The sequence below is a fragment of the Harpegnathos saltator genome, unplaced genomic scaffold (assembly GCF_003227715.2).
Source record: "Harpegnathos saltator strain DR-91 unplaced genomic scaffold, Hsal_v8.6 scaffold17, whole genome shotgun sequence".
NCBI lineage: Eukaryota > Metazoa > Arthropoda > Insecta > Hymenoptera > Formicidae > Harpegnathos > Harpegnathos saltator.
The window spans coordinates 76,146-90,579 of NW_020229950.1; the positions used below are offsets into that span (position 1 = coordinate 76,146).

General features: G+C 36.7%; 3 protein-coding genes across 3 annotated transcripts; 1 reads left to right on the plus strand and 2 right to left on the minus strand.

Moving 5' to 3' along the window:
* Nucleotide 1: 1 nt before the first annotated feature.
* Nucleotides 2–6,844, minus strand: LOC105186621 (glycerol-3-phosphate dehydrogenase [NAD(+)], cytoplasmic). The gene is made up of 8 exons (XM_011146961.3): nt 6,686–6,844; nt 5,808–5,988; nt 1,632–1,772; nt 1,420–1,561; nt 1,201–1,313; nt 815–1,045; nt 384–583; nt 2–37 (listed from the first exon to the last, which is right to left on the minus strand). The coding sequence occupies exons 1-8, from the start codon at nt 6,730–6,732 to the stop codon at nt 10–12; spliced, it is 1,083 nt and encodes a 360-aa protein (XP_011145263.1). The 5' UTR covers nt 6,733–6,844; the 3' UTR covers nt 2–9.
* Nucleotides 2,558–5,800, plus strand: Tpx-4 (thioredoxin peroxidase 4). Its single transcript, XM_011146948.3, has 5 exons — nt 2,558–2,779; nt 4,270–4,426; nt 4,578–4,795; nt 4,911–4,986; nt 5,088–5,800. The coding sequence occupies exons 1-5, from the start codon at nt 2,697–2,699 to the stop codon at nt 5,214–5,216; spliced, it is 663 nt and encodes a 220-aa protein (XP_011145250.1). The 5' UTR covers nt 2,558–2,696; the 3' UTR covers nt 5,217–5,800.
* A 410-nt stretch (nt 6,845–7,254) lies between the features above and the next one.
* Gpdh1 (Glycerol-3-phosphate dehydrogenase 1) lies at nt 7,255–14,426 on the minus strand. Its single transcript, XM_011146907.3, has 8 exons — nt 14,184–14,426; nt 13,280–13,457; nt 11,087–11,227; nt 10,844–10,985; nt 10,392–10,504; nt 9,912–10,142; nt 9,410–9,609; nt 7,255–8,031 (listed from the first exon to the last, which is right to left on the minus strand). Exons 1-8 carry the CDS (start codon nt 14,216–14,218, stop codon nt 7,965–7,967), a joined length of 1,107 nt encoding a protein of 368 aa, XP_011145209.1. The 5' UTR covers nt 14,219–14,426; the 3' UTR covers nt 7,255–7,964.
* Nucleotides 14,427–14,434: the final 8 nt, after the last annotated feature.

The window sequence follows — 14,434 nt, forward strand, 5'->3', positions numbered from 1 at the left end:
GTTTAAGAACTACGCATTACCTCCCTCTAGTTTCATCCTGGAACATGCAAGGAAGTTACTGCACACGTTTACTTTATACGACCATCGTGCGTTCATGATATTTGTTGCTCACCTTTTACATGCAAATTTCATATAATTATTCATATACGAAAGGAATAAGGAGCATTGCTTCTAGGATTTGTTGAAGTATATGAAAGAGACGGGTTCAATACATAAAGAGGCTCTTTGGGGCAAATCTGAGAGAATGAATTCAATGAGAGGTGTAGCATTTTCATCAAGTATCTATAGTTATATATGTAATATAGAATTATTGTTTCTAGAATTATCAATTTGAAGATTTTGTCAATGGAGAAATGTTAAAGACAATTGTAAGGGAATCTTACACATGTTCCGGATGACTGCGAATCTGATCGATAAGATCCGCCGGTCGCAGTTGGTCGGTGCAAATGCGATGTACCGCGGTAAACAGAGGAAACTTATCCATCACATTGCGCGACTTCAGCATATCATGCACCTCATCCGCCGTTGCAGGCCCTTGGAGCTTTTGTCCAGCCAACAGCTCGTCCTCCAGTTCCCTGATAGTCTAGTTGACACGTTATTACAATATATTATTGCAATAAATTCCTGAAGTTGATTTTCACCCCGTTAAAATATCTAGGACTATATCGTAATCAAATTTTCCAATTAAACTTCAAGTTCTAATTAAAGTAATCTCATATCTGGTCTGAACTATACTTCGGAAAATATTCGAATTCAAAGTGCTATAAATCTAAGCTCTTTATATTCCAGAGAAGCTACAAAGATCTCTTCTTACCTTGCCAGTCTTCACAAACTGCTCGCAAACTCTGCGATTTCTCCCGCCATAGCAAGTAGTGATGAGATCTGCCACGCCACAGCTCTCGAAAAACGTGGACAGTTTGGAGCCACTGTAGAAGGTATCTACGAATTTTACCATCTCCATCAACCCTAATCGGATCACCGCAGCCTTCGTGTTGTCGCCCAATCCAAGGCCATCGACGAAACCGGCTGCGCACGCCACGATATTCTATGAACAAAACGATTCAATCAACAATGTGTTACAACGAAGTGGAAAGAATTCTGCTCCATTGAAAAAGCAGAAAGTTTTAAATATTTTCTGTCTGTTGACAAGAAAATTGATACGTACAATAGTTTCTCCGTTTCTAAAAGGGTTGTACTTGCCTTCAAGGCTCCACAGACTTCCACAGCCTCGCAGTCCTCCACGACGACAACTCGGAAGTTGGGAGTTTGAATAAGATCTCTCAGTACCGGCGCCAGCCGTTTGTCCTTGCATCCTGCAATTTGATGCGTCGAATTTGTAGAAAATCGTAAATTTCAAGCGGATACTACATATTGAAATGACTTTGTGTTAATTAGTAAATAAATTCCCAAAATGCTTACCGATCGTCGTTTCGCAGAATTTCTCCTCGGCGACCTCGTTCGCGAGATTGGCACCCATTAGAACGTTACATTGTATTCTCAAGTTCTTTTCAATGATCTTGGAAATCAGTTCGATGTTGTTCCCTTCGCCTCGGCCGAAACCCTTCAAATCCGAGATTCGAGAATAGAATCCGACATATTCTGACAATGAGGAAGAGTTGTTTGAAACATACTTTGATGAGAGAAAGGCCCACTGCGGTTGGTTTAATGTTGTCTAGCAGCGTGGAACACAATGTGCGAATAAACTGATGAGGCAAGACAAAGATGAGGATATCGGCGTCCTTTGCGGCTTCAACGACGTCAGGCACAGCGATCTGGAAAAAAACCAGAAAGGTCGAATCTGCGCTTTATGTCTTAAACAGATCGGAAGACACAATCGTTCAAAGTGGCCACGAATGCAATGCTTTGATACGATACTTTTTTTCGTTGCAAAGAATGTAAAAATCATCGTATCACGTTATCGTTCATTATGATCAGTTATTGCGAATTATGCACACGTTTTAGCTTGCATGACGCAGCACATCTCAGAATTGTAAAGAAAAATTGCAAAACATTTCTAATAGCAAAATGAAGATAGACTTTAATCTCCTTTGATCAATTTGACATAACCGATTAACGATTCAATTGAGGAGAGAAGTCACAAAGGTCGATTTTGTCTGATTGCGAAGATCGCATTACCTTGCATGAAAGTAAAATTAATATCCGTTTTCCGCACAGAATTGCAACTAGCGAATGATTTTTAGTCTATCTGTTAAGTAATATTAATCATAATAACAATAATCATAGAGGTATTACTTTTACATGTATGATATATATTCGAAAGGTAAATTTTGCGGTAGGAACAATTTCGGTTGAATCACATTATTATTAATAATGTCTAATTATTTCAGAAACTATTCGGAGCTTTTCCTTTTGCATGACATTTGTTTCGTTCCGTTGATATTAGATAAATTAGGTTAATTTAAATAATAAATTCTTCTAATATCATCAATAGAACTAATATCAGTAGAATTGACATCAAAGAACACGTACGCAGAGAGATACGATCTGTTGCATGTAACATCGTGTTAGAGATCTGAGCGCCGCACATAAAATAGTACATAAGGTCGCAAGCCGCGCAGTTTGCCGCAGATTGGCACCGGAGGCGTCAACACGCTTCGTGAACAACCTATTGGAAAAGACTATTGGGATTTGAGCAATTTTTCTCTCGAGCAAATCCAGTCAAGGCTACCGTAATAATGAGGCTCAACAGCATTATACCGAATTTTAACGTCGAGACCACGCAAGGCCCCATCGACTTCTACGAGTGGCAGGGCAATTCGTGAGTCGCCTATAATGTATTAGAAATATAAATATATTTATTTTATTTAATATTTTATTTAATATTTATTTATGTGCTTGTGATTATTTGTAATATTAATTGTATTTTTTTGTCACTATTATGTGGTATATAATGACTTCAAACCTTTTTGTAAAATGCCATCATTGATAAATTAAGATCGTGTTAAAAGCCTGGCACTTTAGAGATAAATCATGCTTGTGTATAACGTGAGAGGAGATACGATAACACGTTATCAGCAAAAAGGACTTCTTTCGACATATGTTACACTTGACAACTTATCTCTAGCCTGTAGTATTAAAAATATCCCAATCAAGAAACATTCCCAGAAATTACAAAATACATCGTTGGATTCGATGCAAATATTATAACAAATTGCTGGACTTGTATCTTTTCATGCATATAACTTGCAGCACGGTAGAATCTAAAATTAGATATACTCCCTAACGTAGCAGTCGATAACAACCTGTTGAAGAAGCTAGATAGATTAGATTAGCTTTCATCATGATTAATAGAAAATAACTCGTGTTCGTTAATATATATGTGTTTAATTCTACGCGATTGAGAGAGAAGAAAAAGAAAAATCGTTCGTTTCATCAATATATAAGTGTTTAATTCTATGCGATTGAAAAATTGTATATAACTTTTCTTGACGAACTTTTGCATATCATTAATAATTACAGCCTCATCTGTTACATCAACGCGATCAATTAGAGTAATTTATTTCGCACATTCACTTAAGTAACTGCGTTGTAGGCATTGTAGACTTCTCAAGGTTGCATGCGTTACTAATGTAATACATGCGTGAATTACAAATACGTTGCCGGCGTAGCTGACAAGCTGATCATTTGATACTTCGCGCTGAAAAGTTTCAAGGCGACCGTGCGCTGAAATAAATACAGATTGCAACAACGAGAGTTTACCCTTGGCACTATAGCCAAAACGAGAGAGAACGTAGCTATAATAAATGTTTGCACTTGAAAGCACTCGAGTCAAGGCAGACGCGAGCAGTTATATCATTGTAGCTCCGATAAGTGCCGTAACAAGTTATTACATTTCGTAACGACAATCTTTATCGAGAGATTCGTTCTATTGCTCGGGCAAATTCTAATCAAATTTCAACTTAACGTCTTCTCTTGTGTCCATTGGGTTTTCTCTAATTTTGCGTCATTATTTGTTATGCCTTCTTTATATTTTTTAATATCAATTTTTAGCTCAATTATTTATTAAGCTTTTGACTGTTATTAAATTTTCTCTAATTTTGTATCTTCATCTCTCCTATTTCATCTACTTTAACTATTATATTGTTCCTCGATACTTTTTAATATAAATTTTAGACTGTTTTGATTTAATGTTACTTTCTTGTATCTACTAAATTTTATACTTTTGTCTATCGTACCTCCCAATATTTTTCAATCTCGATTTGAACTCTCAATCGACCTTTCTTAATGATTGTGCACCATGCTTTGCAGATGGGTAGTTCTATTTTCGCACCCCGCCGATTTCACTCCCGTGTGCACCACCGAGCTAGGTCGCATTGCGGTGCACCAGCCTTACTTCATCAAACGCAACACCAAGCTGTTGGCTCATTCCGTCGACAAACTTAAGGACCACGTGGACTGGGTTAATGTGCGTATCTTTTATTGAACTCGATGTTCCAAATTTTGTTCGAGAGATTTTTCTCTTTTGGAAATATATTAAATTACTCGCTCAACGTTCTAATCAGCGCTTGTAATTATCCGCAATTATCCAATTTTCTAATTAATTTTTCTGGTCGTAGGATATCAAGTCATACTGCAAAGACATTCCTGGTGCCTTTCCGTACCCCATCATTGCCGACCACGACCGCAAACTAGCCGTGCTACTGGACATGATCGACGAGAAGAACAAGAATAATCCGGAAACCGCTCTGACCGTCCGCGCTCTGTATATTATCAGTCCTGATCATCGTCTGCGATTGTCCATGCAATATCCGCATTCCACCGGACGCAACGTCGAGTGAGTTGCGAAAAGTTTCAACCGCGTCGAACTTTATACTTCTCTAATTTCTCTCTATTTAATATTATATTTAAGCATCGGTGAAACGTAAGAAATAACGTGATCTCAATTTCAGCGAAATATTGCGTGTGATAGATTCGCTGCAACTCGTCGACAGAAGACCAGAAATAGCAACGCCCGCCAACTGGGTGGTGAGTCTCATGTTACCCTTTTATCATTCTTCGCTACTTATCATAATAATAAATATTCAATCGCGTACGTTCTGTTTAATTACACATACGAATCATTCCAGCCGGGCGAGAAGGTGATGATCTTACCGACGGTGAAGGACGAGGATCTCCCGAAACTTTTCCCAGGAGGTGTCGACCGTGTATCTATGCCTTCCGGAAAAGTCTACGTCCGCACCACCACTAATTATTAATCGGAAATCTTGCAGCATTTTCAAAAATATTCATACATTCCGAATCTTTATCGAACTATCCTTTGTTTAATTTGATATGCTTGCCGTCATGACAAGCTTCCCAGATAGCAAACGGACATCCAATGGATGTACGTTTCACGTCCAATTTATGTCCTTATGTCCAATTTACGTCCGTATAACAAGGATGTCCTTATTGGACATCGGACTATAGGACGTCCGATGTACGTCCATCGGATGTCTTATGTCCGAAGTTGTGATAAACGTACGTCCTATGGACGTATTTTGTATAAAAAATGGGCATATAACGGACGTCCAATGGACATCCGTGTGCTGTCCATTGGACGTCCGTCTGGGTTGTAGCTTTTCTCTGATTAGATTGGACGGATGCATCCACTAAAATATTCCTAATAAAGATTGCGCTAGCGGAAATTTTTACACTTTGCATTTATAAATGAGTTTCTAGATTTCTAGATTTTTAGATTCTTGATCATCGTTGCATATATGATTTTATAATATGTGGTGAAGTTGCCTTTTCTTTAACATGTATAATTTTGCAATCAATAAAAATACTAATATACTTGAAATACCTACCACATTTTCCGGAAGTTTATGTCCGGGCAGATATTTGACGTTTTCATGCAAAGTATTGATTATGTCGGTAAGCTTCTCGTTGTTAATGATCTCTTCATACACGTACATCGTCACTCGAGTCTCGAATATGTTGTTGAACTTCATTACATTCGCGCCGACAATCTTCGCGATCGCCGAGCCCCTGAAATAATAATCGTAACATGTTACAAAAAATACTTTGCAATATTTTTTCAATTAATTATCTTTTGTTTCATAATATAACTCATTAATAAATGTTTTTATATAATAATCAAAAATTTAGTTATATATATATATATAATTTACCATATATATATATATATGGTAAAAAAATATTAAACGCTCAATATGAATTTCATTTATTAAATATGCGTGTATTAAATACGCGCGCGCGTTATCTATCCTTGAAATTGTGTAGTGATGTAGTGAGAGTTAATTTTGGAACAATAAGTAGACAAGCAGTGCAAAATCGTATTGTAACATATCACAGGAAACTAGATCAAGAGAAACTGCGGTCCGTTCTATTACTGACTCTAAGTCAGTTAAGTTTAGTAATATAATTATCCTTTAAAGATATAAAATATATTAGTTCTTTAATACTACTCAATGCTGCACACAAATAATACTAATTCATTAATAAGTAACATTAAAAGTTAATCAATTGACATGATCGCTCCACGATTATGTAAATTCGTTTTCTGCCTTGCGCCTTCTCGGATAAAAATTTACATTTTTACAAATTATAAATAGATGAAAAGAAAAATAATTGCAGGTATAAAAATAAAAGACAGCAATGCGGTCGTAATTACGTTTGGAATTAATCTACTACTAATTATTTCTCCTTTGACAAAATAAATTACCAGTTTCCACTGCCGACGATGCATACTCTCTTCTTCGTGTCCGGCATCCTTCTTTTTCCTTGATGTCCTGTCAGTGATATCCTGTCCGATCGACAGCCGATCGATTGCGAGGATGGACTGACCGACTGACTTAGAAGCCCGCTGACCTTAGCAGCGATCGCCAATTATTTTCTAACAGCTTGTGCGCAAGCTCTGGACCAAGGCCAGCCAAGCAAAAACTCTCTGATAATGAAGAAACGCCACGTCGAAATTAGCGGCGCGCTAATAATGATAATGAGGTCCGAACTTGATCCTACATAACGTATCCTCATATTCAATTTTTCAAGAATTTTATGTATTTTTCAGGTGATAACAGGAATTAAAAGAAGAAGTTAAAACTTAGGTCCAGAAAGTCCTTAATTCAGAGAAATTTGATCAGGATCAAATTGATCAAGATCTACTGAACTGTTATATCAAATATGATTAATGTGTACCTGTGTATATGTATGTGCAAGCGTGTACATGCAAGCGTGTACGAGAGATTAAAAGATTAGATACAAAGTCAAAGGTTTTGGAGGGTAAATCATTCATATGTTTACAAATCGCTTCATCTTTTGCCAAAATAACTCTCGATTACAATACGATTCTCGATACAGTAATTTTAATTATATATAACAAACGCTTTATACTAATCGTAGTCTCTTACGCTGAAACATGGGACGACTTTTTGCAAAAAGACGTCCAGATATCTCCCCACAGCTGTCACAATTTCTTCTAAAAAATTTAACTATTGACAAGCAACCCAGTTATTGTTAGTAAAACGTAAATAAAGTTTTGCTATACACAAATATAGATTAGAGCTACCAGTAATTAAAAAGAACGAAATTATTTATGTTATGACTTGGACAGTCAATTAACTATCACAGCTGTGCCGAGCATCCTCAGGATGCACCGACCACCTTGACGAGTCTCTTCAATCTGTTTACTTCGTACATATTACATTATGTTACTCGATGTGACATTCTTCAAGCTTTCGACGAAAAAATGTGCTCATCTGATCAAATAGTATTCTTCCAGACGATACAAAAAGAACAGAACGAAATAATTGCCGCATATCAATATATCAGAAATACACCGACTGATGGCATTCTGTCAAAAATCAATTAACGTCAATCAGACAACGACGCTATGACTTGACAATCGAGTTTGATAGGCATCTCTCAACGTTGCGTTTTCGAACGAATCATAACGTTCAAACGGCGACGAATCTTCTGCAGATGATTAATACCAGGTTGATACTTCACAGGTGGCTTATGGGTGTCTTCAGCTTTATCGACGATGACGACGACGGCGAAGCGTCTTCGTTCCTAAATACGGAGCGAATACGAATTAACTTTTTTAGCCCGACACTATAATCCTGTGATAATTACTGTGGGCAAAACAACTCTCTTACGTCAGTCGAGAAATAAGAATCGTACATAATTCTAAAATTAGCTAAGAATTACCATTCGGACAAACTGTAGAAATGACTACAAAAATTCGCTTTTATTTGTATGGACATTCCAAGTTTCAATGCCAAAAGATGCATTTCCGAGCTTGTCCGAGTATTTCAGTAACGCTCTTTGTACAATTCCAACGGCAGAGGATTACAGAAAGCCTTAAGACCAACGACGAAGGACATTGTCTTCAGGACCTTTCGGGAAGACAAAGAGGACAGAAGAGCTGAATTTTTATTTTTTTTTTCTCAACAATTAATGAAGTATATTTTTCTTTTTTCACGGTTTACATAATGTCGGGATTGATTCATGTCGGGAACGCATATACAACAATTGACGATCAAAGATCTATAGCTCTAGTCCGTCTACTCTGTTAACACGTCGAATAAAATCTCAGCAAAATATATGTATTCCATTCATATAACGTACGTAACAATTTGTTTATCCATCGCGCTCAACGCGATGCGAAATTTTATTAACTAAATTGTTCGACTTCCTCAAGCGAAGGAATCTGTGAGGAGCCTTTTAATCTGTAAGAAACCAAGCTCCGAAGCCGTGGATCGTGTAAATCCGTCACAAATAATAAAATCGTGTAACCAGAGTCAAAATTGTAAAAACTGGAACTTTCATAATTTTGAACCACCGAATCCTAGAGGAAAGTTAATAGAACTTTGGACTTTTAAAATCCGGAACATCTCATTCTTATGAAGCTTGGAAGCTCTGGAATCAACGAGAATGTAAATGGATAAGACCTTGGAAACAGAAATTTGATGCAGTGGGACTCTCGTGAGAGCAGCAGTGGAAAGCAGCTCGTACAAATGTTATCAAGAGCGAGGTTAACGTGTTCTTATCGAACTTCCACGCATCAACTTATCTTATCGACGAACGAGGAATCAGTTTACGAAACTCAGTTCCGTCCTGGCTGAAATTAAGTAGCATGGGTACCCGTGAATCTGAACACATAACTTTCTGTTCTTAAAATTTTCTGTTCTTAAATTTTCATTTACGTACAAAAGCCTAAAACCGATTCAGTATTTCTCAAAATCTTATTCACAATGTCAAAATGAACTGGTTTTAGTCTGTGGCTTAATGTAAATCTAGTCCTGAATCCATGGGCTTCGGGCTAATTAGAAATTACATTACTGAATTCTCAGTAATAAAGGATCCGTAGATCCCATGTGGGTTTAATTGTCCCTATGTTTAAGTTCGCGAACCAGCGTCAACATTATGATGATAATTGTGGGCTTACATGTGTTCCGGATGGCTGCGTATGCAGTCGATTAAATTCGTCGGTTTTAGTTCACCAACGCAAATCCGGTGAATCGCCGTGAATAGCGGAAACCTATTTTCCATGTTTCTTGACTTCAGCATGTAGTTCACCTCCTCTGCAGTAAATGGACCCTGCAGCTTCTGTCCATTTAGCATTTCCTTCTCCAGTGTCTCGATAGACTATATAAAGATAAGACCGAGTTGTTACATTATTGCTATATAAAAGTTTATAAAAAATAATGCTAAAAGTTTACATTGTTAGAAGTAATACGTCGGAAATATATTTTTAAAGTGTTTTAACAGTTTAAATAATAATTCTACTAAGTTTAAATAAAACAGATTGAATAAAAATTCTACTAAGTAAATTTTAATCGAACAAATTGAGAAAAAAATATTATTTAAGACATTTTAAAATCAGTTTTTATAATTAAAAAAATCCAGTTTGAATTGGTGAAAATACATTTGGGAGGCCCTTTACTTACTTTGCCGCTTTTGACAAAAGCTTCCGAAACTTTCCTATTACGTCCACCGTAACACGTTGTAATCAGATCTGCCACGCCGCAACTTTCGAAGAAAGTCGCCAGTTTTCCGCCCGGAAAGAATACATCAACGAACTTGATCATTTCCATAAGACCTAGTCTGATTACCGCGGCCTTCGTGTTATCACCTAGACTTAATCCGTCGACAAAACCGGCGCCGCAAGCAACTATATTCTGAGAGACACGAAGACAAAAAAATATGAAACGACAAGATATTAAACGTTGATTAAATAAATTTATATTTTAAATCGTCGAACTTCGAAATACGCTAACCGAGTGCTTAAAATAAAAGTCAAATGAAATAAAATTTACTAAAACATAATTTTTTTTATATAACGAGAATAAATTACGTTAGATAAAATATTCGGATTTAGTTGAAAATAAGATGTAATATTTAATGAAATTAGAGATAATTATTTATACTTTCAACGCTCCGCAACATTCCACGGAATCTACGTCCTCGACAACCACCACCCTGAAATATGAAGTTTGAATCAGGTCACGGAGTATTGGTGCCATTGCTTTGTCCTTGCATCCTGCAAACCACAATCTGAGCTGTAAATTACATTGATTTTAAAACGCACTGAATATTATGAATCATCGATGCTAATGAAGTGTGAAGTACAATAAAATAATCAGTGCAAGAACTGGAGCCACAAGATCTGATACGGTCAGAATTGCGGAACGCTTTATACAGTTACGTAAGTCGCAACGCAATGTGTTTTTGCAGAATGTATTATCACCAATGCGTTTCTTATCGCTGCAAACATTTCAAGTTATCCAGTGTAATATCTTTCAACTTATCGACAGTCGTGTAAATTGCTGCTAACAATTGATGTCTCAAGAATAACTGAAAATTAACGTTATCGTTTTACCAATAGTAGTTTCGCAGAACATCTCTTCGGCCACCTCGGAAGCCAAGTTGGCGCCCATCAAAACTGAAACGGGAATCTGTAGTTGTCTCGAAATTATGTGAGAGATAAGCTCGATACCACCTCCTTGCTTTTTGTCGAAACCCTGCAAAGAAATGTTGGATGTTGATTTACAGATATAAAAAAAAAAGAAAAACCATTGTCTTCATGATCGTCCTTGAGTGCATATGTTCTTGGAAAATGTACCTTGATCAAGGAAAGGCCAACAGCGGTGGGTTTGATTTTTTCTTGCAACGTACTGCATATCCTTCGGATGAATTGATGCGGCACTACGAAAATAAGTATGTCCGCGTCCTTCGCAGCCTCTACCACGTCGGGTACTGCGATCTGAAGATAATTAATCATATCTCAAGTCTTGGAATTTCAATATTGAGATTTCGAAAGTATCTCAACGAAATACAAAACTACTGTGAGTTTAAAAAGAAAAAAAAATTGTTTCTTCTATAACGATATCTCAGAATTAAAAAATTTGATGGTGTGAAAACTCGTGATGAAGAAATTGTTTCCTCGCAAATTGGCCACGAAATTTACAATTGGACAGATGCATAATAATTTCGAGAGTTCGCATATATATAATTCGCAACTCACCGGCGAAATGTTTTCGATATTATCAGTTTTAAATCGTTTAGCGCGCTCGATGACAGTAAAAGCAATTACACGTTATGAATGCGGAAAATAACGTGGCCTTGATCACCGCTTCATCATTACATTGCTCGAGCAATGAAATGCTGGAAAATGTATCGTACACTCTGTTAGTTTCGCTCGCACTTTCTTACGCTTCATAAGTTTCAATGACAGCCATGTATATATGGAATTTGAAGTCTTTTGATTATTAACACCGAACTAGTGTAGAACTTTATATTTTAAAAATATTTTATACCAAATACTCTTTAAACGCTTAGATTTTCGTCTTGCGCAGCTTAGCTTGATGTCCTTGGAATACATGTCCTTGGAATTTCCGAATGAATATCAATTACTGTGCGACGTGAAAGTTAACGACACAAAACCAGTTGGAAAGTCGATTTGTTTGAAATACTTTTCTAGCCTGTTCTCATTTATTATGTCCGAGGAACTCTATGAAAAAAGTGATCTCGATAATACACACAATCACATGTGATATAATTAAAATGAGAAAACAATTATGCCTCTTTTCCTTTCTCCGTTTTTGTCCTTTTAAAAATAAACAATGTCCTCTTTACTCGCGAATATTTTGGGCAATTTCCAACATTGAATTAATTTTGCTACATTCAATCGAACAGGAAAAAATCGCAGAGTTAATTTTAAATTAGCCAAGAGAATATGTCAATAACAGCGACGAGATAATGTACATGTGCTCCGCGAGCCGCACGGAGATACACGCAAAGCTGTCAGTTTGATTGTCTCTCTTTTTAACTGCTACTTGGCAGAATGCGTCTATAGCGCCGCGTCTCCGAAGGATGAATGTTTCATGAAGACGCGTTATTCTTAGCCGTCTCTACACATATACAGTGATTCTTCGTGGGAGGCTACCCTTATGGAAGACACACCTAAAAGACTAGATCCATAAATCACAATGTACTTCACAACTCTCTCATTCCCTAATCACTTCAATCGATTATATCGACTGAAGGAAATTGAAAGTAAACATTTAGAAACATAAGTAATGAAATGAAAACGATCGAAATTACTTGTAAAATGCGAAGTTGAGTAACAATAATAAAAATAATTGGAGTGATTGAGTTACAAGGTTCTTTTCTTTAATACGTAATTAATTACATAAGAAATCTAGGGATTTTAATTATGTAACTTCGATATTCTAAATCTGTGCAAGTTGTAAACAGTACGTTGTTTATTGTTTAATACTGGCACAAGTTTCGCAGCTTCCTAAAAGAAAACACGGCAAGAATCTGAGAAATATGAGTGGATGACGTTGACGGAAAATGCAACATTGAGATGCCACGCCGAAGCGATACGGCTACTTTAATTACGTTCAAGGTTCGATGAGTAAAGTTCAGGATCATGAATGAATAATCGAAATGAACCGATTGCATGAACTGATCGTTTATCTGCTTGAGACTTTCTAATTTTAGGCAACATCAGGAATTCAAAATATCGCATATGTAGAGAGGGATAAGGAATGTTAATGGTCCTGAATTTGGCACAGAATTTAAGAAAACCGTAAACGGAAAGGAAAGGTATTAAGACAGCGGCATTTAAAATTCCAATAGTGGATTTTTTAAACATTGATTCAAAGATCAATAGTCAATTTTTTATTTTAATTTTATACAATTTGAAGAAAGAAGGAAAAATTAGTAGCGGAAATAAAATAAATTATATTTTTTAGTTAATATCAAGTGACCTCTAAGCATTACGTAAAGGATAAATTTAAAGTCGCCTTACCACATTCTTAGGAATTTTGTGTCCGGGAAGATACTTGACGTTCTCGTGGGTCTCGTTGATAATTTCTGTGAGCTTTTTCCCGTCAATAATCTCTTCATAAACATACATAGTGACACGATCGACGAATTTGCTCTGACTCGCCGCGTTCGCGCCGACTATCTTTGCGATAGCCGATCCCCTGTGAGAATTAAGTATAATTATAATTTATACTTCAATTTATTTATTACTAAAAATGATAAAAATAATTAATATCAATAATTAATATCAATAGTATATTTAATGCAACATTCTCTAATTACGAAATTACTATTATAACAATTCAACTGCAGAATTATTATCGTTGTAAATATCTAATCATTAATTTACTATCACTATGGAAATGAAATTAAAATAACAACACTACTGTTTATCTTAATAATAATAAAAGAAAAGAAAAATTACAAAAGAAAAATAAACTATCATAAAAAATTATATTCTTTCCTGACATGCAGTCATCTTTGGAGAAATTATCAGTTATTTTAAAATGTAATCAATTAAAGCACAATTTTATCCAAATACATTTTTACTCAATCACACAAGTAAAAACGCGTAAGAAACGTATCGGTACTCAACTAACTGTTAATCGCTAGTTATCTGAGCGAGCATTGCGCATCAATTATGTACTATGTAAGCTGTCTGTATTTCACGCAAAACTCGTCATTAGTTCGAAACTTCTTCGACGACTAGCTGAAGCAGGCGCGTAGTAAACAAATTCGTGCGCCACATCTGCGTGAGCGCGCGCGACAGCACGTGCAAATCGATCACATTTGGGACTTCGCGGATCTTCATCCTCGTCGATATCGCTCTATCTTTCCGCATTCTTATCACTCTCTTCAGCTCAAAACCGACGTTCGCCTCAACTCACCAATTGCCGGAGCCGATGATGCACACAGATGCCATGATGCACTCAAGACTGTTCGTAGTTCGATGTGACGAGAATATGAAGCCAACTGGAGGATCGCGAGACCGACTTTGTCTGGACGCTGTTGGGCGAATACTGAGGGGCTCCGAGGCGACGAGAGGTCGGCTGAGAGCGAGCGACGCGTGCGTTGCACTGTACACCAATCGAAGTCCAGGTTGATAAGAATATATCAGACTCTGAGTGGGAGGGTCGTC